Source organism: Mustela lutreola, chromosome 8 (assembly GCF_030435805.1).
Source record: "Mustela lutreola isolate mMusLut2 chromosome 8, mMusLut2.pri, whole genome shotgun sequence".
NCBI lineage: Eukaryota > Metazoa > Chordata > Mammalia > Carnivora > Mustelidae > Mustela > Mustela lutreola.
In genome coordinates, this window is record NC_081297.1 from 145,052,371 (window position 1) to 145,073,669 (window position 21,299).

Below are 21,299 nucleotides of genomic sequence, written 5' to 3' on the forward strand. Positions count from 1 at the left end.
TTAGTACTATTTATTCCAGTTTTTTATAAATAAAATATCCTCGCCTGTTTTACAATCAAGTGGGTTGATGCCAAAATTTCCTATAAATCAATTTATTTCAACCAGCTGCTAAATTTTGCAGATCTTTCTCGTGTAGACTGGAGTCTTGATGAGGAAGAGGCACAGATGATCGGTTCACCAGCCCTCCCCCCCACTCCCCCCACCCCTCCCCTGCAACTAGTCTCAATATCACACCTCTCTTCCCAAAATCTTGTTCCATTTATGAGAATCCAGTGCCCTGGCCCAGATCCAAGGCTCACTCTTCACCCACAGCCCCTTCTGACATCCCTTCCCTGTCATTTCCAGGCCCCCTGAGTAGCCTGAGCTTTTCCCTTTAATATGCCACATAGTTGCGGGCCTTGGTTCTTGAAGGACCTTCCCTTGGAGTGCTCCCCCCGACTCGGCCGCTTAGCTTCTCTCCCAGCCATGCTCCCAGGAGGTGCTCGCACCTCTGTCCCTCCCTCTACGGTGCTCTCCAATACTCCTCCCACACTTAAGCAGAAGTCCCCCCCCCCCATTCTCTCCTGGAACTCAGGCTACCACTATTTTAGCCTTACAGATCCCACAGAGAGTTTATAAACGTGAATCTTCCCTGTCCGACTCTTCTACAACACGGCACTCCAGGGAAAGGGAAGGGGTCTTACTTATTCTGCATTTCTGGTTCCTAACACGGCATGGAAGTTAGCAACCTCGGCTGAAGTGAAATGGGAATTTTCATTGTCTCTGATATTTCATTCCTATAGGCCTCCTTTAGCCTTGTGCCCCTTATCTTTAGAGATAGCCCATGGCTAGCCAATGTAAAAATATTTGCATTTTTTATAAAAAAAAAAAACTAACACTGAATAAATGCCACAGGCTGCAAGACCCTTCCATGTGGCAGGTTCACCGACACGGCCAGGGCGCACTGTGCTTGTCGGAGTTGTTTGGCGGGAATCCTGACGGCAGATTCTTTAGGCCTCTGCCATCGAGTAGGGATTACTGAACGAACACAAGTGAGTCTGTTCCAAGGTCTACAACTCCCCGGGAGAAACTGCTGGCCGTCCTCACACAGCAGGCGGTTACTGGGTTTGTTCCCCTAAGCCACCAACACCCCACTCGTCTGCTGCTGTTTTCCTTCTCAGGGTTGAGAAAGAGCTGACCGTCACTCTCCAACACATGCTAAGACCCTCGGTAACTTACTGTGTAGAATACTTCATCAGGTTAAATTAACGCAGTTCTTTGGCTGATATTTTCTTTGAAATTTTTCCCCATTCTTAAACCATTTTCGTTATTCTTAAGAACACTCTGCACGTTTTTGGGTTTTTTTGTTTTTTTACAACGAATCCAAATTTAACATTATTCTTTTTTTAAAGACTTATTTACTTATTTGAGAAAGAGAGCCCATGTAGATGCGTGCATCTGGGGGGGGAGGTGCTGACGGTGAGGGAGAGAAATCTGGAGCCGCAGAGCCCTGCCTGACACAGGGGCTCGATTTCACGACCTGAGCGGAAATCAAGAGTCAACGCTTAACTGACTGAGCCACCCAAGCGTCCCCAAATCTGACATTACTTTTAATACCTACCATGTGAAAGAGATCAAGAATTAAGATTAACAAGACATGGAGGCCACCTAAAAATACACAATTCTGTGGTAAGAAAGACACATGCTCTATCAACCGCAATGTACGACATACGTAACTGTAACATATGGGTAAAGACAGAGGAGGAAGATGGGCATTCCAGAGCACATCCTCACAGGCAAAGCCGGCATTTACTCGCAGCACACTGACAGGCAAAATGCCAGATGCCGGGGCCATAAAATAAAACAAAACACAGCCTTGACTGCAAGATCTTACCACCTAGTACAGTGGTGTTCGAAAACATTTGGCAGTTTTTCCAGCAAAAATTTTACACATATACCCAAAAGCTAAGAAAGAGATGAAAGGGTGTGCCTGGATGGCTCAGGTCATGATCCCAGGGTCCTGGGATCCAGCCCCGCATCGGGCTCTCTGCTCAGCGGGGAGCCTGCTTCCTCCTTTCTCTCTGCCTGCCTCTCTGCCTACTTGTGATCTCTGTCTGTGGAAAGAATAAAAAAAGAAGTTACTGGTCTAATCAATGGGAACAGCAGAGGCATCTGGAGAAGGAGTGGAATCGCCAGACACAAGGCAGGAAAAGCCAAAAAGTCCAAATCACTGGAATCTAAGCACCAGACAAAGCATTGTAAAGGTCTGATCAGTTTCTCAAAAAAACCCAGAGATGGAAAGCTCATCCTAACCACTTTCTACCCGCCCCCCCAATAATTCCTGTTTCCTTAGGAGCTCTACCTGCTTGCCACAGCAGTTTCCTCAAATCTTTCTTGCGTTCTTCAAGCCTCCAACACCCCACCTCACTCTTGTCCCTCAGCAGGATCTTCACAGAACACACAGAAAAGTACTGCTTACCTGCCAGCCCTCAGGCCTATGCTTCCCACCCACACACCTCTTTCCTCCCAGAGTATTCTCAACCGTCTGAACCAACGCCCCTGATCACAGCAGGCCCTGCGGTCTTGCGGTCTTGCGGAAGGCCTCCCCGCCCAGCACGCTCTCCTGCAACTTCATCACGGTCCTGTATTGCTCCTTCCCACTTCCCTTTACACATGTTCAAGGTTCTCACACATTTTTAAAAAATGTCTTCTTGGGGCGCCTAGGTGGCTCAGTCGGTTAAGCATCTCCCTTTGGCTCAGGTCATGATCTCAGGGTCCTGGGATCCAGCCCTGTATCGGGTTCCCTGCACAGCAATGAGTCTGCTTCTCCCTCTCCTTCTGTGATCTCTCTTGTAAATACATAAAATAAAAAAATAAATAAATAAGGCACGTGGGTGGCTCAGTGGGTTAAAGTCTCTGCCTTTGGCTCAGGTCATGATCCCAGGGTTCTGGGATCGAGCCCCACATCGGGCTCTCTGCTCTGCGGAGAGCCTGCTTCCTCCTCTCTCTCTGCCTGCTTCTCTGCCTACTTGTGATCTTCGTCTGTCAAGTAGATAAATAAATCTTTTAAAAAATAAAAATATTAAAATAAAGAAAAAAAATAGTCTTCTCTTGACCCCAGATTTTCCCTGCAGCTATTTTTTATTCTCCTTTAACAGCCAAACTTCGGGCAGACTTGATCCCAAACTCACTGTCTCCACCTCACTTTCTCATGAACATACCGCAAGTCGGCTTCACCTACCCCATCCCCTCTCCTCCCCTCCCAATGGACACTTGGACACTTGGCCACGGCCTCTGACTTGGAACACCTTCTGTCCTCGTGCCATGCATTCTGTTCTCCTCCAAACCTGCTGGGCTGCACCCCCTGCTCCTGAAACACGGCCCTCCTCCCTCAAATGTTCGTGTTCCTCGTCTTGTCCTCCCCTCCAAGTCACTGTCATTATCAGCAACAATAACGGGGGGAGGGTTTAAAACTACAAAATCTCCCAAGTAAGGGCTGTCACTGCTGGTGGAAGAGATGCTCAGCACTCAAGCAGGGAAAAAGCAACCGCTTCTCTCCCTCTCCATAGGCACATCCTTGTCCAATCCCAAGAAAAACCTCATCTATTTCTAGGCCGGACCACATGTGCTCACCTCCGAGTCTGAGTCTACAGCCCAGTTCCTTCTCCTAAATGTCACATCTGTGCCTCAAACCCTTGATGCCTTCCCCAAACTTAAGTCTAAAATGAAATTCATCACTTGATACCCCAGCCCAATCACTTTTTCTCCACCACTTTCTAGTTCAATGAATGGCACCACCATGACCTAGTTCCCACGCCCGAGGTCCTTACTCTCCTTGGCCCCTTCTGCCTCACAGGGGGACCTCCTGAGCAGGCTCCTCAGGTCGCCACCTTCACTCAGTCAATCCTTTTGTCCCGTACGGGCCAAACGCTACTGCAGACACCAGGAATACAGCAATGAACAAGTCAAGCTCAATCTGAGAGGGAGGAGGGGCGCCTGGGAGGCTCAGTCATTAACTGTCTGCCTTCAGCTCAGGTTATGACCTCAGGTCCTGGGATCGAGCCCCCGCATCAGGCTCCCTGCTCATCGGGAGGCCTGCTTCTCTCTCTCTCTCACTCCCCCTGCTTGTGTTTCCTCTCTCCCTCTCAGTCAAATAAATAAAATCTTAAAAAAAAAACACAAGAAAATCTGAGAGGGAGGTGACAGGCAAACAAACAAAAGGCCAAGATAATTTCAGATTTGATCAAAGTTATGAATAAAATAAAGCTGGGTGATGTGATGGGGCATTACTTTAGACAGAGGGTCAGAGAGAACCTCCCAGAAAACCAAACATTTAAAACTGAACCTGAACCACAAACAAGTCTCACACAGATCCGGGAAGCGGAGTGCTCCTGGGAGCGGGAGGAGCCAAGTGTAAAGGTCCTAAGGCAGAAATCAACTTCAGGTATTCAAAGAACAGAGGGAGAGTCAACAAGGCTGAAAAGTGTGCGGAATGAGGAGGCCGGGGCAGAGGAGCTCAGAGGAAGACGGGGCAGGTGGGCTCTAGCTGGCCACCATGAAAGCAATGGAAAGCTACTCAAGGACTGTGGGAAGACAACTGACATCACCCAATCTGAATTTTTAAAGGTCACTTTAGCTGGTAAGTGCAAGAAATGGTTTGGGAAGAGACCAAAAACAGGGGGTTGGAACACCACTCAGGAGGCGACAGTCCAGTCCGGGTAAGAGGGAGCGGTGCCTGAGACGGAAGAAACAAATTCAGGATAGGTTATGGACATCAAGTGAACTTGCTGGGAGATTAAAAGTTGGAAGTGAGGGGGGAAAGAGAGCAATCTAGGACAATTCCTAGGTTATTTGTAGGTACAGACAGTAACATTACATGTAGTCTATGATTCAATCAGATGTGATGCCTGCTATCAGGACGGAGCAAGTTCTCTCGTGTCTCCGCCCTGTCAATCCCCCTCCACCCCAGAAGCAACCACTGATTCGATTTCTGGTATCACAGACCACTTTTGCCTACTCCAGCTCTTGTAAGTGGGATCATCCATTATGTACTTCCTTGTGTCTGGTTTTTCACCTGGCATTAATACCTGGGAGAGTCAATCTTACTACGTGTATCAGTAGTTCGCTCCTTTGTATTGCTGAGCGGTTTTCCGCTGCATGAATGCATCTGTTTGTCCATTCTCTCACTGATGGACATCTGGACTATTTAGAATTTCTGGCTACCATGAATGAAGCTGCTACAAACATTCTTGTATAGGCTTATTTGTGAACATGTATTTTCATTCCTCTTGGACAGATACCTAGAAACAGAACTGCTGGGTCACAGGGTAGACATACATTCAGCTTCCTTTTTTTTTTTAAAGATTTGTTTGAGAGAGAGGGAGGGTGGGAGAGCGAGACAGAATCCAAGCAGACTCCACGCTCAGTGTGGAGCCTGACAGAGGGCTCCATCCCATGACCCTGAGATCATGACCTAAGCCGAAACCAAGAGTCAGACCCCTAACCAACTGCACCACCCAGGCACCCCATTCATTCAGCTCTTGAAGAAACTTACAGTTTTCCAAAGTGGTGGCATCATTTTACACTTTACATCACTTGCATCTTCGTAGATGGACTCTACGGACACTTTCCCTCCTTACCCCAGTATCCCCTTTGCTGCCTGTCTCATGCTACTCATTCATTCAACAAATATCCTGAAGGATAAGAAAAAGGCTGGGCTGGCCAGAGTGCTGGAGGCTGAGGAAGTAGCATAGGAGCGAGTCCCTGAGGTGGGAATGAACTGGGTGCCTTCAGGAGACTTTTGAGAAGGAATGTGGCTGGAGGACGGTAAGCAAAGGCAGCAGGAGGGACCGTCAGAGAGGCGGGCAGGGCCCAGGGTCCTGAGGGCCTGAGAAACGATGGTCTTCCAAGCACTGTGAGAAACCGTACAAAAATTTGAAGTGGAGGAGAGACAGGTAACTCGTGGCCACTCCGGGCAAAGTAGAGGAGAGGCAGACAGGAGGAGAAATGGCGAGGCCATGCTGAGAGGCAATCACCGTGTGCCAGGGAGGAGACGATGGTGGCTCAGAGGGCCGTGGCAGGAGAACGGACCGACTCCAGTCACAGCACAGAAACGGCGCCGACAATGACCTGGTGATGGACGACATGTAGAGGAAGGGGACAGAGAGGGCGGACGCTAATCTGGGAGCTTCCTGGCTAGGAAAGCCACTCACAGAGAAGGGGACAGGTGAAGGAGAAAGAACTTTCAAGGAGTATCTATTCAGTTTTGGACTCGCGAAGCTCAAGCGACTGGTGACGGACGCACGCGGTGGTGTCACGCAGCAGCCGGGGGAGCCGGACAGATCGGCTGAAGTTACCAGCGTGGGGCTCGTCAGCTCACAGATAGTCACGAAAGCCTGGGGGCATCCGAGAGCACCGGGGAGAGAGTACACGACAATACGAGGGTCCAGGCAACACCTACGGTCCAGCAGGAGTGGAGTGAGCGGCAGAGGTGGGAAGGGAGAGCTGAGGGACAAGCGGGTCGAAGAGGAAGTAAATGATCCGCCTCTGAGAAGCCGCTTGTGACCTGCCTTTTTCTTTTCCTTAAGATTTTTAAAATTTATTATTAGAGAGAGAGGGTGACTGAGCAAGAGTCGGGCGATGGGCAGATGGTGAGAGAGAGACTCTCAAGCAGACTCCCCGCCAAGTGCAGAGCCCAACACGGGGCTCCATCTCACCACCGTGAGATCATGACCTGAGCTGAAATCAAGAGTCAGACGCCGAACTGACTGGGCCACCTGGGTTCCCCATGTGACCTTTCCAGTTAAGGTTCCACATCGTGGTAGAGCACCTTGTACTCCCTCATCAGAGCACTTCTGACACCCTGTTTATGTGCCCTTCTCTACTGGGCAGGTATGTGAGACCCCGAGTGTACTCTAAAACCGACACACTCAGCAGGAACCCATCCCGCTCTAGGCCAGGGTCTTGGTACAGGGCACAAAGTATTGAATGCTAGTGTCCTGGACAAGTACCATTTACTGAGTGTCCCCTAGAGGTAATGTACTCCACTATATACTTTTCCTGTGTTAGTTCCTCTTCCCAAGGCCCCAGGGAAAGTGCACTTCCATTTTACAGATGAGAAAACTGTGGCTCAGGCAAAATGTCACTGCCAAAGTGACGGAGCCAGACTGTGGCTAGACATCCTCCTCCACATACGCTCTGCTGCCTCCATGAAGTGCCCGTCATGTGGCCTCTTCACAGCAGGACCGCCCTCTCACAGTCCTGCCAAAGGGATACGAAAGCTGTCCCCAGGTCAGTGGCCCACCAGAGCTCTAAGCCAGGGAAATGCCCCGGGACGCAGCTCTGCTTGCCAGGACTCCTTGCTCTCGCCACAGTGAACTGTCTCCAGACTCCCCAAGTGACGTTTCATACTTAGGCTGCTTCAGAAGGCAGAAGAGAAACCTTCCACGAAACCAAGGTCTGGAGGTGAAAACATGGAACTCTTATGGCTTAACTCTTGAATTTTAGAACTCAGCCCCATTTCAGAAATTTCCCCCTGTACCTAAAGGGCTATAATCTAACTTCACAACTAATGCTGAATGCGGCCTGTGTTCCAGACCAGAACATGATCAGGACGGGATCAGGTCTCTGTGAGGCCTGAGAAAACAACACTACAGTTCCGTGTGAAAAATAACAATGGTATAATATGCTTTTCCATACTCTGATTTTCAGATTAACGTGCTGCCTCTGCTCTGACTTCTGACTACTACTACTACTTTTTTTTTTTTTTTTGCGAGAGCAAGGAGAGAGAATGTGAGGTGCGGGAGGTGGGGAATCTCAAGCAGGCCCCACACCCAGCGTGGAGCCGGACACAGGGCTCGATCTCACAACCCTGAGATCATGACCTGAGCTGAAATCATGAGTCAGACACTTAGCCAACTGAGCCTAGATGCCCATGCCCTGACTTCTTCAGACTGGAAATAGATGGGCTTTTTCAAACTGAGTGGGTACATTAGTACTCAGAGACTTCCTTTCATTTTCCACTCAGAAGCAACTATTAATTGTCAATCTTCTGGTGACAGCATGGCTATGGTGGAAAGAAAACCAGCCTCACTGGCGAAGAGCAGAGTCCTGGCCTTGACTCTGTCAGCATAAAGCTGCATGAATCTAGAAGTCACCACTTTCCTCAGCATCTCTCCTGAGTTGTAAAGCCAAAGGGCTAGCTACACTAGCTGATTTCTAAGATTTCTTTCAGCTCTCTACAGAACTCTAGAACCAGAGAGCACGGACACGGTGAGTGAAGGTATGCGGGACCCAACAGGATGGCTGGGAAGGGCTGGGAGGCTGAACCCTCCAGGCTATGATTAAACTACCTGTCTGACCTGCACTGTTCCTCTCCCTGCCAGAGCCCCCCAACTCCGCGCTATCCGTGCTTCCCGCAACAGCCCCCACAGTTGCACTCAGTCGCTCGGGATCCTCTGCGTGACGAAATGCCTAGCAGAGCGCCCTGCACACAGAGGTTACTCATATTTGTTGGTTTCACCTGAAGCTTTAACCAAGTCGATGATTACAACAAAGACACACAAACACAACTGAAGAGTGTTTGTAATAACGCCCAGCACTCACCAATATTGTAACACATGTCTATTTTTTTTTTTTTTAATCAGAACTACCCTTTACAAGGGGGTAATCGTTTTTTTCTCTCTTACCCTCTCAGCTCCTTTGAGCCAGGTCCCCAATCACAAAGCGTGAAGATATAAACAGAGGAAAGGCTTCAACCAACCCACTTCTATTCTTTGGATTAACTTCCCAGATACTCAGGGCTCAAGCAAATGACTTACTTTGTTTAATGCCATTTTTATCCATCCCACAGACCAAGTCTGACTGCCCTGCTGGCAGCAAAGGCTTCAGAAGACGGAACATCTACTCTCCCAAGTCACTACCAGATTGTCTTTCTATTCTCATCTCATAGTTATCACTACCGGATATTCTTATTTACTTACTGTTTACAGCCCATCGCCAGGGCAGGTTCCTTTTCCCCCTTGCCCACCACTGCATCGCCCATGCTTAGAAAACCATCCATAAACACCTGTTAATGAAAACTAGAACACACACAGAGGGTCTGTGCCCACATTCAGGGATGTGATATGCAAACATGGAAACCACCTTCCCATCAGGCGCTGTGGCATTCAAGTGTTCCAATGAACTTCCACCCTTCCCTACAGAACAGCTTACATGTGCACGCTACAATAAGGATATTTCCCCCTACAGCTAATGTTTTCTCTTTCTTAACTTCCCCACAATGAAGCATCAGATAACAAGCCACAGATACACCAATAAGTCACTTTCTAGTTCATCTTCCTGCTGGGCTGCGCGCATTTCCTACAAAGCAAACACAGCTCTAACGCAAAAAGTACTGATTGTGTTTGTCACCATGAGAACCTTTTCACCCACAATGCACACATCATAGGTATTAAGAGGACTTTTAAGCAGCCTAACTAATAATAAAAAAGCTATCCAGTCTAAGTGCAATGTGCCCAAATTACGCCCCATGAAAGCCAAGACTTCATTATATTTCAAATGTGTAACTTTGATGTACAGTTATACTCCAACATAAACAGGGTTTTACGGTTTTGCTTCATTTTGTTACTTTTATCTCCACAAAAAGAAAACGAAGGTAGCAGAATCAGAAACCCCAGACAGATCTAATGAGCACTAAGGTGCCTTAAATACAAGCAACCTCAAGGAAGAGAACTTAAGCCACACAAGGGACTGTCTTCTGGAAATGTATCTTTTCAGTCCCATCGGGTCAAACACAGACCGTGCAGTGCAAACCTGTGTGGCAGCAGAGACCGGAAGAGAGACAGCCCCTTATATGATACCATTCTCTGAGCTGATACAAGAAGTTTCTGGCTCAAAGACAGAATGGCAGAATTGGGAACGAAGGAGAAATTTTTTAGATTACATCTCAGGTACACTAGCAAAACTGGCTAGTTATAGGGAAAGTGAAAGTGTATAGACGTCCCAGGGGTCACTAAACCAGTCTGGTTGGGTGGCATAGCTGCAAAAATCATGCTTTCCAATATTTTGCCCAAGTCCAGATTTCCATTTCACTATAACTTAAGAAAAAAAAAAAAAATAGGGCACAGCAGGAAGACAGACTCCAAGGCCAACCTACCACCAGATGATCTGTGCCATATGCAGGCAGTGAGCTATAACCGATGTAGTCAGGCTTTGCAGCCACGGTAAGGATGGTCACAGCCAATCTCTGACCCTCACTAGCTCTTTGACCTCTCAGGAAAAGGAGAGATCACTTACACCTCTCAGGTCTGCTGGGTAGATTCTGTAAGACAAATTAAACAACTGGGACAGAACCTAGCATAACGGATTTAAAAAACCACCATAAAAAGCCAGCACAAATATTAGCATTCTTCCTTATCCATATGAAGAAAAAGCTGGACTCACCAGACATCCAACTTTAATTTCTTGGTCTAAATGGATGTGATTTAAACTACATTCCATTCCATTTTATGAAATTAAAGAAAAAAGTATACCACTAAGATTACGGAACCTAAAACCCATGTCTCCTAACATCTTACTACCTTAGCAACCTCCTCTCACGTGCACACACGAATCACCTCTAAGTTTAATTTTTTTTTAAAGATATTTATTTATTTGACAGAGAAAGATCACAAGTAGGCAGAGAGGCAGGCAGAGAGAGAGAGGGAAGCAGGCTCCCCGCTGAGCAGAGAGCCCGATGCAGGACTCAATCCCAGCACCCTGAGATCATGACCTGAGCCGAAGGCAGCGGCTTAACCCACTGAACCACCCAGGTGCCCCACCTCTAAGTTTTATAATAATCTTTTCCTCGTTATAACACAAATACAAACATGTGAGTGTGAGAACGACTTACGACTTAAGTAACCAGGATTTTTAAAATCCCACCCCAAACACTAGGTCATAATTCGAATACCCATACAGAATAAATCACTTATTTTGAGAAACTTCCAATTATTACTCTGTGTAGCCATATTAAAGTGTCTGCCTATGTGACAGGCCCGATGTTAACATATGAGAAAAATTACACCAATCCATCTCCATAGTCAACACTATGAGCACACATCCCCTTGCTGAGACCCTTTCTGAAACTGTACAGACTGAATAAAAAAAAGTGGGAGAAGACACATTACACCACATTAGGCACATGTCCTCCAAGCATCAACAGTACCAGAAATTTAAGACAGACAAGACCAGAGCTGAGGCTGGTCTAGAAGGGCTAACCAGTCAATAGCATGGCCTAAGGCTCTCACACACCATAAAATCAGTGAAACTAATTGGGGTTCTGCAGCATCTGAGAGGAAGCATCGGCCACCATTATGGAATAAATTGGGGATGCAAACAATTAGTGCACCCTGAGGTGACAGTTAATTGCACCAGCATACCATTTCACAGGAGATACTACGGAATTCCACTTTATCTGTACTCTTGAGAATACTGAAGTTGGACATTTCAAAAATTAGCCAAATGCCAAATATGCCTTCAACAAATTTTAAATAAGGTCCCTCCACAATTCCCTGCACAAAAAGACCTTGTAACTCTTTGCGGCCAACCAATATACACAGACCCGAATACATTTACATTATCCACACTTCCAAACAGTCAAATGTTCTCTGAAATCTTTCTCCTGGTAACTTTTTTGTACAAAGACAAAAAAACACAAGACATACTCAACACAGACTGTAATACAGTACACTTTCTGAGAAGCACAGAACAGTATCTGGGATTTGAGGAAAAACTATGCTAACCAAGTTCAATGCTCTGTTGAAGAAGGAAAAGGCTGGATACTAAAAAGTGGGACAGGATCTTAAAAGCCAGCAGAGAAACATCCTGCATTTCTCAAGAAGGCTGCCTCTGTACAAAAGCACAAGGTAGTAGACCAAATACAAACAAACAAACATTAAAAAACCAAAACAAACGAGAAAACCTACCCACAAGCCCTGCAGTGTTTGACCTAGAAGGGAGTCCTCATTTAACAGAGAAGGAACCTGGGAGGCTTGAGAGGGTAGGTAACTTGGCCGGGGTTACAGTTTATTTGGGGGCAAACCTGGAAGTAGATTCCTGGTCTCCCAGGTTGGACTTCACAGCAGTTTCCCACTCTACCCACATAAGATCTACCGCTGCCACCCCATGTAAGATGTTTCATAAAAGTCTTCACTGAAGCTGTTAACATAAGGGTCCAATTATCATTCAGAGATCTGACTGTTAGATAATAGCTTGAAAATTCCATCCATTTTACAGCAGTTACCAGAGTCATCTAATCTCGGGGCGGGGGGGCGGGGAGCAAAGAGAAAAGGAGGAAAAAGTCCTAATTTTTAATCTGTCCCCTAAGGGCAAACGAAAGGGATGCCTACAGACCGGCAGACAGCTCGAGCATCCACAACCACAAAAACAGACAATAATCCCCACCCACAGGCCTAGGAAGGAGACCGCTCCGCGCTCCCCCCCCCCCCCCCACAAAACACACCGAATTCCACTCCCATCGCAGCGCACGGGAGGCATTCCACCTCCAGCCGCTTCTGAGCGAGCTGGCCCAGAGGGGCCGCTCTCCTTCAACCACTCCCCTCGCCCCGAAGGAGACGAGGGGCTTCAACCTCAGGCCCCTAAACGCGCGCTCGCTCGCACTCGGGACCACCGGATCCAACACCCGCCCCGCTCACCGCGGCGGGGGAGGAGGAGAAAACCCCACGCAGGAAGTGTGCCCCGCGCTCCGCTCCCCGCCCCCCCCCGCGCCAGGACCTTGCGCCCCGCCAGTCGGTACCTGTCCTCCGCCCCCAACAGGCGAGAAGCTGCCGCGTCCACATGGCTTCAGGTGTTCACATGGCAATAAACGGGCCCCCGTCCCTCCCGCGGCAGGGCGCGCTCCGACTCCGGGCGGCCAGCGCCGCTCCCGCCCCAAGCCCAGCCTTCGCCCGCCGGCCTCGCCCCCAGCCGCCACCAAGAGGCGAGCGCCGCGGGACGCCGGGGGCTGCCAGGGGTCCCGGGGTGGGCGGCGCTGACCTCGCGGACCCCTGGGCGCCGCCCGCTCACACCCGCCGCCTTTGCACCCGAGGCCGCGACAAGCAGGTACCTTCCCCCGACACCCTAAGGCTAGGACTGGTGCCAAAGCCCTACCGGACTCCCAGGCCAGACCCCTCAGACCCCTCAGCGCCCTAACGCCAGGCCGGGCCCCTTCCCCTCCGCACCCCCAGGCCAGGCCGCTCCTCTCTGCACTCCCGGGTCGGGCCAGGCAGGGACCTTCCCCTCAGCACCCCGTGCCCTGGCCTCGGAGTCCAGGGGGCTCAGCACTTCAGGTCGGCCGGGCTAGGACCTCTGCCCCCGGCCCCCGAGGCCGAACACCCCGGCCCGGCCCCAGCCGCTCAGCTCTGACCCCTGCCCCTCCCCCTCAGGCCCGGGCGGCGGTTACCTGCAGGGGCCCCCCGCCCGGTCCCTCGGCCTCGGCCGGGGGCGGGAGGGGAGGGAGCGGCGGCGGCGGCGGGCGGCGCGGCGCGAGGTGGGGGTGGGGGAGCCTCCGCCGCCTCCAGCTCGGGCGCCCCGGCCGGCGGCGGGGCGGGCCGGGGCCGTGGCCCCTCGAGCCTCGCTCCGGCCCGCGCGCTCGCTCCCCGGTCAGGCGCGCCTCAGGGCGGGCTCCCCCGGCGGAGGCCGCGGCCGCCTCGCAGGGGCCGAAAGCGGCTCGGCTCGGGGTTTTTTCTCTCCATTCTCCCAACACACAGGAAATAACAGAGCGTCAGGTGACGGCGCGCGGCCAATGGGGAGGCTCCGGGCCGCGGCGCGCGGGCGGGCGGGAGGGCGCGCGGCGGGGCGGTGCGCGCGGCGGGGGCGGGGCGGCAGGGGGCGGGGCCGGCGGGGGCGCGCGTGCCCACCCGTGTGCGGCGGCGCGGAGGCCTGCGCGCGGCGGGGCCGGGGCGGCGGAGACCCTCCCGCCCCGCGGCAGGGGTCGCGCGGGGCTCCCCTAGGCAGCTGCCCCGCGCCGCGCGTGCGGCTGGCCGCCCGCACAGTGCCATCTTGGCCGGCGGCTCCGGGCCGTCCTGGGAGTGGCCGCGAGCCAACTTTCTGGGGAGTTGGTGGCCCGGAATCTCTTCCTGGGATTTCTGGAGTTCCCTGGAGCCTCCAACGCCAGAATCGCGCCTCTGACATCCTGGGGAACCCGCGGGCTAGGGCCTGGCCTCCCCCGGGGAACCTGCTGAGTGGGGCCGGGCATGGGGGCAGCTCCTGACCGCCAAGCGCCCTCCGTCCGGCGCAGAGGGCCTGGTTCCCTTCCCTCCTCCGCCCCTTAGAGCCGCGTGTCCTTGGATGAATGACTTAGGCTCTCCAGATAACAGATAACTTCCTCAGTTTCCTCCGCAATAAAAGCGAGGAGCTGGGAGGCCCACCAACCTCGCATTAAAATAGATACTCACCGAAAGCCAGTTGCCTAGGCCCGCGGCGGCATTAAAACGCTGCAGCGCCTGGCTGACTGGACCCAGGGTCCAGAATTAATTTGGAGATAAGGTGGAGGATTTGCGGTGCCAAGGCCTCGGGCTGTTCCCAGCCTTCTTTTGCAAACCTCATGTATGTTTTATGGAGCAAAGGAATGGCTTTTTTTTTTTTTTTTGGAAAGAAAATCTCAGTTGTAGAACCACCACTGGGATGTTTGTTCCCTGTGACCCACTGCTATCAAAAGGGAGAAGGCCCATGGGGGCGGGATGTGTTGGGAGTGTTTGCGATCCTACTTCTGGCTCACATAGAGATCTGGCCAAATTCTCTCCCCAGTCTGGGCCTCAGTTTCCGACTGGTATATAATGAGGGGAGTTTGAACTAGGTGCTCCCAATGTTGGCTAACATTGCTGATTCTAAATTAGGCCCCCATCTGCCCTAGATGTTAGGGGAGTATGTGGCTTCCTTTCCTGAAGCAACCCAACTTGAAAGTCATTTGGAACTGGAAGAGTACTTTGGGCAGCAGGTGGAAGTTGAGGAACCAGGTGTGACCTGGGACCGATTTTAGTCCATTTGAGGTACAGAGCTCCCCTGGGCCTGAGTGTACCCTTTCACCTCTAGCCTCACCTGGCCAGAGACAGAAATGCTTTACCTTGCCTCAGCCCACCAAAGGAGGGTCCTGGCCAGGCAACACCTCTCCCGAGTAAAGGAATCCCAGGCAGGGCCTCAGTTGGTCCTGGCACTCAGGAGGATGTGGTTGAGGAAGGCAGTGATTTCTCCTGGCTCCTGTCCAATTTCACAAGGTGGGGGCTGGCTCCAATGTGGGTCAGGGCTATTCTTGGAGACTTGATTCCCCAACACCTCCTGCATGCCAAAGGGGTTGTCGGGCTCTTCCGGGGCAGAGCTGAAGAGGCTGCAAGGCCCTGCCCTCTGACGGTTCCATTGTTCTGTGAGTTTCATTTTCAAATTCTTCGGCACTAAGACTTTTAAAAGACCAGTGCTGGCTTCTGCTTGGGTCAGGGCTGCAGAGCGAAAGGATGGGGGGACTCCCAGCACACATGCATGTTTTCTGGACAAACTTAGAAGGATGCGGGGGAGCTTTCTAAGCAGAGTGGTTGGGGGCACGCTCAATTTCTTGAGAGAACTCATGAAAGGAAGCCCTTTTCCTTAGTCTCCTGCCCTATCCTTCCTTCCTTTCTCCTCTTCCTCCGTTCACTCAGGCCTCAGAAAGAGGGACTGAAACATGAAATGAATGGTCACAAACTGTGCAGAGAGCCTCATTCAAAAAGGAAAGAATGCAGATAGAGAACTTGAGTCCAGGCTCTCATCTGCTCCTGCCTCCGGTCCTGGGACCGATTCTATAGCCCCCTCTCTCCCAACCCCTTTGGACCCTGCCAGGATATTGCCCAGCCAACCTCTACCTGGAAACTTCCCCAGTCCCAGGGCCAGGCCAGCCTGGATCTCTTCACCCCTGGTGGCCTGGAGTCCCTTTTCCTTTCAGTACCACTTGGAAAAAGAACATGTGGGCATTATGGCCAACAGACAGATCTGGGTTACTCTGGGGCTGTGTGGCTGGACAAATCACGTCACCTCTCTGAGCTCTGGTTTCCTGAGCAGTAGAAGGGGATAATAAGGTATCATGGGAGCCTAAAGAGATCTGCATAAAGAATTCGGTACAATACCAGGCACATATTAACAACAGCTACAGTTCCACAAGATGGCCACAACAGGACACACGAGCAGACGGAGGCTCGGAGAGGGCAAGTTACTGCCCAAGATTCCACAGTAGCCGGAGCTCAACTGGGGAAGTCCTCTTTGATCACATTAGAGTTCCTCCGTTGTTCTCTTGTCTCAACTGCGAGAATCTTGTTTTTCCTACTACTTTAAGGAAGGGACAGTAGATCTGTTTTTTGTTTTTTTGTTTTTTTTTCCTCTCCTAACCTAGTCTACTGAAAAAATACTTATTGAACTGAATCAGTGGTTTCAATTCCAGAAGCAAAATTAATCCTTTCCCTCCTCCTCCGGCGCAGAGATGGCTTTTGGAAACCCTGTGTCACTCCCTTTATTACAAACTCCTCTGCCCTCCTCCAGGCGCCTGGGCCACTCCGGGATTACAAATGGAGCCTTCTGCCTCTAGGTCACTGATTCCGCTACCATCTGTCAGCACGGATTGATTGAGGAGCCTGGCCTGCTCGGCAGATCAGTGACTTGTGCGAAGTGAGCCGGGGTGTCAGTGCCTTCAGCGGCAGGCGGATGGCCTTTCTCTCCCTCTCTGGCTCTCAGGAGCACGTGCACAGCCCTCACCTTTATCCTTCACCAGGTCCCAGCTCCCCTCCCTCTCTGGAGTTGCCTCCTTCTAACTCTAACACACCAAGAGGGAGGCCTGGAATGCCTGCTCGCCATCCTCCAGGAGACCACTTACAAAAGCCTCGGGTTAACAGAGTGAGGAACCCCCACCACAGCCTCCTGTGAGGCCTGTCCCAGGCCAGGCACGAACAGCAGGGGTGGCCAGATCCTTTGTGGACATGCCTTCCTTCCACACAGAGCACCTAGCTGTGTGCTAGGCCGTGAGTCCTGACGGAGGGAGCACAGGGGCTCACAAGAAGTCCTTCTGGGGCAACAGTAGGGCAGGCTCTAAGGGTAAGGGAATAGGGAAGGCTCTCGAGGGAGTCAGGGATATCAACACTCGTGTGTGCGTGCGGCTGCCTGCTGTTCTCAGGAAGGCTGTGCCCAGCACACACACAGGGGAAGGAGAGCTGAGGTTGCAGAGGATGCTACATTGACATGCTTCTTCACATGAATTTGTTTCACAGGGTCTCACGGGGACCGCTGCTTAGGAGGCCAACCCTGCCCTCCACGCCAGCCCTCCAGGATCAAAGCTGTGGCTCCCTCCTCAGCTCCCAATGGTGACACAGCGCTGTGTGGGACTGTATCCATCTCTCCCGCGGGGCTGTGAGTATCCACAGGGCAGAGACATCCTGAGCAGGGCAGGGCATCCTATCCATAAAAATGATAACGTTAGAAATCCCGATACAGCCCTGAGGGATCCAAGCTTACTGGGAATGAGCACTGTGGGTTTGCGGCAACCTGATGAGGTTGGCTGAGACTGTTACCGCCCCCGCCGTTACAGAGAGGCACCGAGAATTTAACTTGTCCCAAGTCACACGGCTTGGAAGAGGCCATGCTGGACTGGAACCCGGGTCTTTACGGGCTGCACTCTTAACCACCAAGCTTCCCAGCACTCAGTAAACACTGGAAGGATGGATGGACGCAGACACTTGGCAGGTCACGAGGTCTGCAGGCACATCAGGCATGAGATAGGAGAGGGTCTGCGGGGTCAGCACCAGCCCTTCCCCACTAGGGACATGTCCAAGCCCTGGAGACTGGGCAGCTTGCAGGTGATGGGCTCTCAGACCCCGCCCCTAGAAGACTGTGGCCTGCCCAAGTGGCAGCTGCTGTTGTGGGGGCTCACTCTTCCCACAGGCGAGCACAAAGAAAACACTGGAGGAGACACTGAGCAGCTGGAAGCCCCCCGCAGCCTGACTGCAGGGCAGATCACCCCTCAGCACACTTGGCACTCCTGTCCCTAGTGGCTTGACTCTCAGGCCCTGGCATGATGGCCTCGCACAGGTCACTAAACTAGGGGCCCAGCCTGCTCTCAGCCACATATGTCCGCCAGTGACTCTAGTCTCAGTGTTTCCATCAGGGTGGGAGGAGGGGCTGAGTGGTCTGCCTGCCTCCAGGGAGTCGGGCCCCTTCCCTGGGCAACCCCATTCACTCCTCCGAACAACCTTACAAGGCAGGGACTGTCATCTCCACTGTACAGAGCAGGAAATGGACGCACAGAGATGCTAAGAGATTTGTCTGAGGTCACACAGCTAGAAAATAGCAGAGCTGTAATCTGAACCCAGGTTTTGGGCTCCAGGGCCCCACTGAGTCCCTGCCAGCGCTTACAAAGAGTTCGAGATGAAACGGTCTAGCAACAGCAGTGACACACACACGTTCTAAGCACTTCACCCACATTAACTCGCCTAATCCTTACAACAGCCCTCCCGTGTGGATGAAATTACCTTGTTTTGCAGATAAGGAAACTGAGGCACAGAGCAGCCAGGAAGGGGCAGAGTTGGAATTGACACAGGCAGGTCGGACCGCAGAGCCCCTGCATTGCCTTATCACATGGTAACAATGGGGAGGTTCTGTTCCATTGGGATTATTTCTGCTTGAAAGCCCGAGACTTTTAGCCCCATCACTGCTGGGCTCCCCGGGAGGGCAGTGCCGCATGCCGAGGCGCGCTGGGAAAGGACTTTGTACCATCCTCTTTTGTTGATATGCTCTTCGTTTTAAGCCCGAAACCCAAGCTTGCTGCAAAGAATTGAAAGGGAGGAGAAAAACCGCAGCCGAGATACAGCTGCTACTTCCTAAGCCTCTGGGGTTCGCTGCGCTTGGGGCTCTGAGTGTGTCCTCTCATTTAACCTTCACAACCCGAGCAGCCCCTGCTTCACAGCCGGAGAAACCCAAGCCCAGAGGTGCTAACAAGAGGCCTGAAGGCACACAGCCACTAAGTGGTAGATCGGGGACGTGAGAATCCTGGCGCTTCTGACCATGGGAGCTATGCCCCCATGGGGGCCAGGAGGTGCATCTTGTTTGCTGGGCTCGGACAGAAATGCTTCTGCTCATCTTCTGACATGGGCTGGTAACTCCAAGTCATAATCCCTTGGCCACGGGGGAAGGCGCCCAGACAGAGGTGTGGGGATGCATAACTAGATGCTGCCTCCTGGGTTGGAGAAGCTGAGAAAAGTGGACATCAATGCACCACCCACCCCTTCCCGCCCTGACTCCATCTATCCCTCCAGTGATTTGGGAACGGCTGCCTGGCCGCCGAGGTGATGGTCTTCTGGAAGCGGTCACGGTGGCTGAGGTTCCTGGTCTCTGCCCTGCCTCTCCCTGCTGGCTTGTGAGGATAACTGACAAGGCACATGTGTGATTCCAGCAGAAAAAGCAAGCAGCAGGGCCGATGGATTCTCCAGCTGCCACCAGGTCCTTTTGGCTGCAGCCTCCATCCCCGGCCCACCCCATCCCTGCAGCAGACTTCATCACGGTGAGCCACAGCCAGCTTTGACCCTCCGGCCCCTGGCGCGGAAGTCTTCAAAGGGTCCCAAGTGGCTTCAGAATTCAAGTCGATTCCCATTCAGCGGGCACACAAAGCCCCTGGCTGGCCCCAGCTCAGTTCTCCAACTTTCTCTCACACGTCCGGTTCTGCCTCTTTGCCAGGCCAAGCGAGCTGTGTTCCTGCCATGTGCTTGGCTGCTCCCCGAGGCAGGCAGTCCCTCCCTGGAGATCGAAATTACAACTTCTTCCAAGACTCAAGTGCCACCACCTCCACGAAACCTTACCTTAGTACTCCTCATAAATTCATTCCAGACATTCATTGAGCCCTTACCATATGCCAAGCCCCAAGTCCAAAGGCCCCTGTTGTCAGGGGGCCATTAGAGAGAACGAGTCAACACGTACGATCATTTGGTGAAGTTGGGGTACACACTAGTAAGAAAGCATGCTGGGGGCACAGAGAGTGTATAATGCGACACTGGGTACTGGGGGGTCCAAGACATTTGAGTTGAAACCTGGAAGATAGGAAAGGGTCACAGGATGGGGTTGGACGCGAGCCCCAGGCGGTGGGCACAGCATGGGCAAAAGTCTTGAGGCAGGAGGGAGCGAGTCGTGTTTCCAGAAGGGAAAGGAGGCCAATGCAATTTAAGTGAAATGAGAAAGCTGGAGAGGCGGCTGGAATCAGACGGTGCAGGCCACAGAAGGCATGGGGACTTTATCCCCAGGCAAAAAGGGGGAGCCATTGAAAGATTCTGAACAGTCAATATTCATTTGTAAATGACCCGGCCAGCTGCCCCCGCGCCTGAGCACCTTCTCAAAACCCAGACTTTGCAACCCCCGAATCTCAGGACCTCTGGTGAGTCAGGTTTGGAGTCTTCAAAGCCTTCCTCCTAGACCGAGCTATCGAAGGTAGGGCTGACTTCTGGTTCTCCCACCTCACCCCAGCACACACAACCGCTCCAAAAACGTGTGGAACAAACTAACAGAGAGGACAAGACACTTACCAGCATTTCCCCTGGAAGGGGCCAGGCTGCCTGAGGGGCCTTCCACGTTCTCTGGAAATCACAAAATTCAAGGGTTTTAGCAAGGCCACTACTCCGGGAGCCCTGGAGAGCAGAGCCAGCATCCCCCCTCCGACGGCAGCCAGCATCCAGCACGACACGGCACAGGCACCTGCCCGTGGCCATCTCGTGAATAGCCAGGAACAGAACCCAAAAGTCTCAACAGCCAGAAAGTGGTCCTGACCTCACACACTCTGTTTTGCACGAGCTGTCTCACCCAGGGTCCACCCGCGCAGGTGGGAATGGTTCCTGCCCCCTTTCACATATGAGGAGAGGGAGGCCCAGGAAAGGAGGGGTCCCTGGCAAGGCCTGTCAAAGCCAAGACCAAAACCTGACAATAGTCAGGCTACTTATGGCCCCATGGGGTTAAGAAAACTCTCCAGAAATTTCTTTGGAAAATGTTTTAAAATGACATATTTCATCAGGATGTCTGTCACGCCAGCAGTGGGAGCCAACACACCAATTCTCGGAGGCTGTTCCCAGTACACGTCAGACCCACACGCTCAGCCCCAGGCCCTGAGGCTGGCAGCTTCGCCCAGAGCACGGGAGGGGCCTGACTGATGAATCCTTGGCTCCCTGGCCTTGGGGCTGGCACACAGCAGGTGCTCAGGAAACCCACTGTTTGAGGGGAATCCGAACGGATTTGAGGGGATGACTGGTGAGAACATTCCTACAGCTCTCGTGTGGGCACCGTGCTGAAGG

At 52.1% G+C, this 21,299-nt stretch overlaps 2 protein-coding genes across 3 annotated transcripts in view; one reads left to right on the forward strand and one right to left on the reverse strand.

The window, feature by feature from the left end:
- TCF20 (transcription factor 20) overlaps positions 1-13,733 on the reverse strand; it is a 104,565-nt gene extending 90,832 nt beyond the window's left edge. The window contains exon 1 of one of the 2 annotated variants that reach the window (XM_059187152.1): positions 13,421-13,733. The gene's annotated coding sequence lies outside the window, so the exon portion shown is untranslated. Of the gene's footprint in view, positions 1-12,775; positions 12,859-13,420 lie in introns of those variants that run through there. The other variant, XM_059187153.1, reaches the window with a different exon arrangement.
- On the forward strand, positions 6,619-17,112 carry LOC131839850 (uncharacterized). Its single transcript, XM_059187543.1, is given in 5 exon segments — positions 6,619-6,629; positions 12,503-12,928; positions 12,964-13,096; positions 16,568-16,613; positions 16,616-17,112. Coding segments are annotated over 5 exon segments (903 nt in total). The 3' UTR covers positions 16,903-17,112.
- Positions 17,113-21,299: the final 4,187 nt, after the last annotated feature.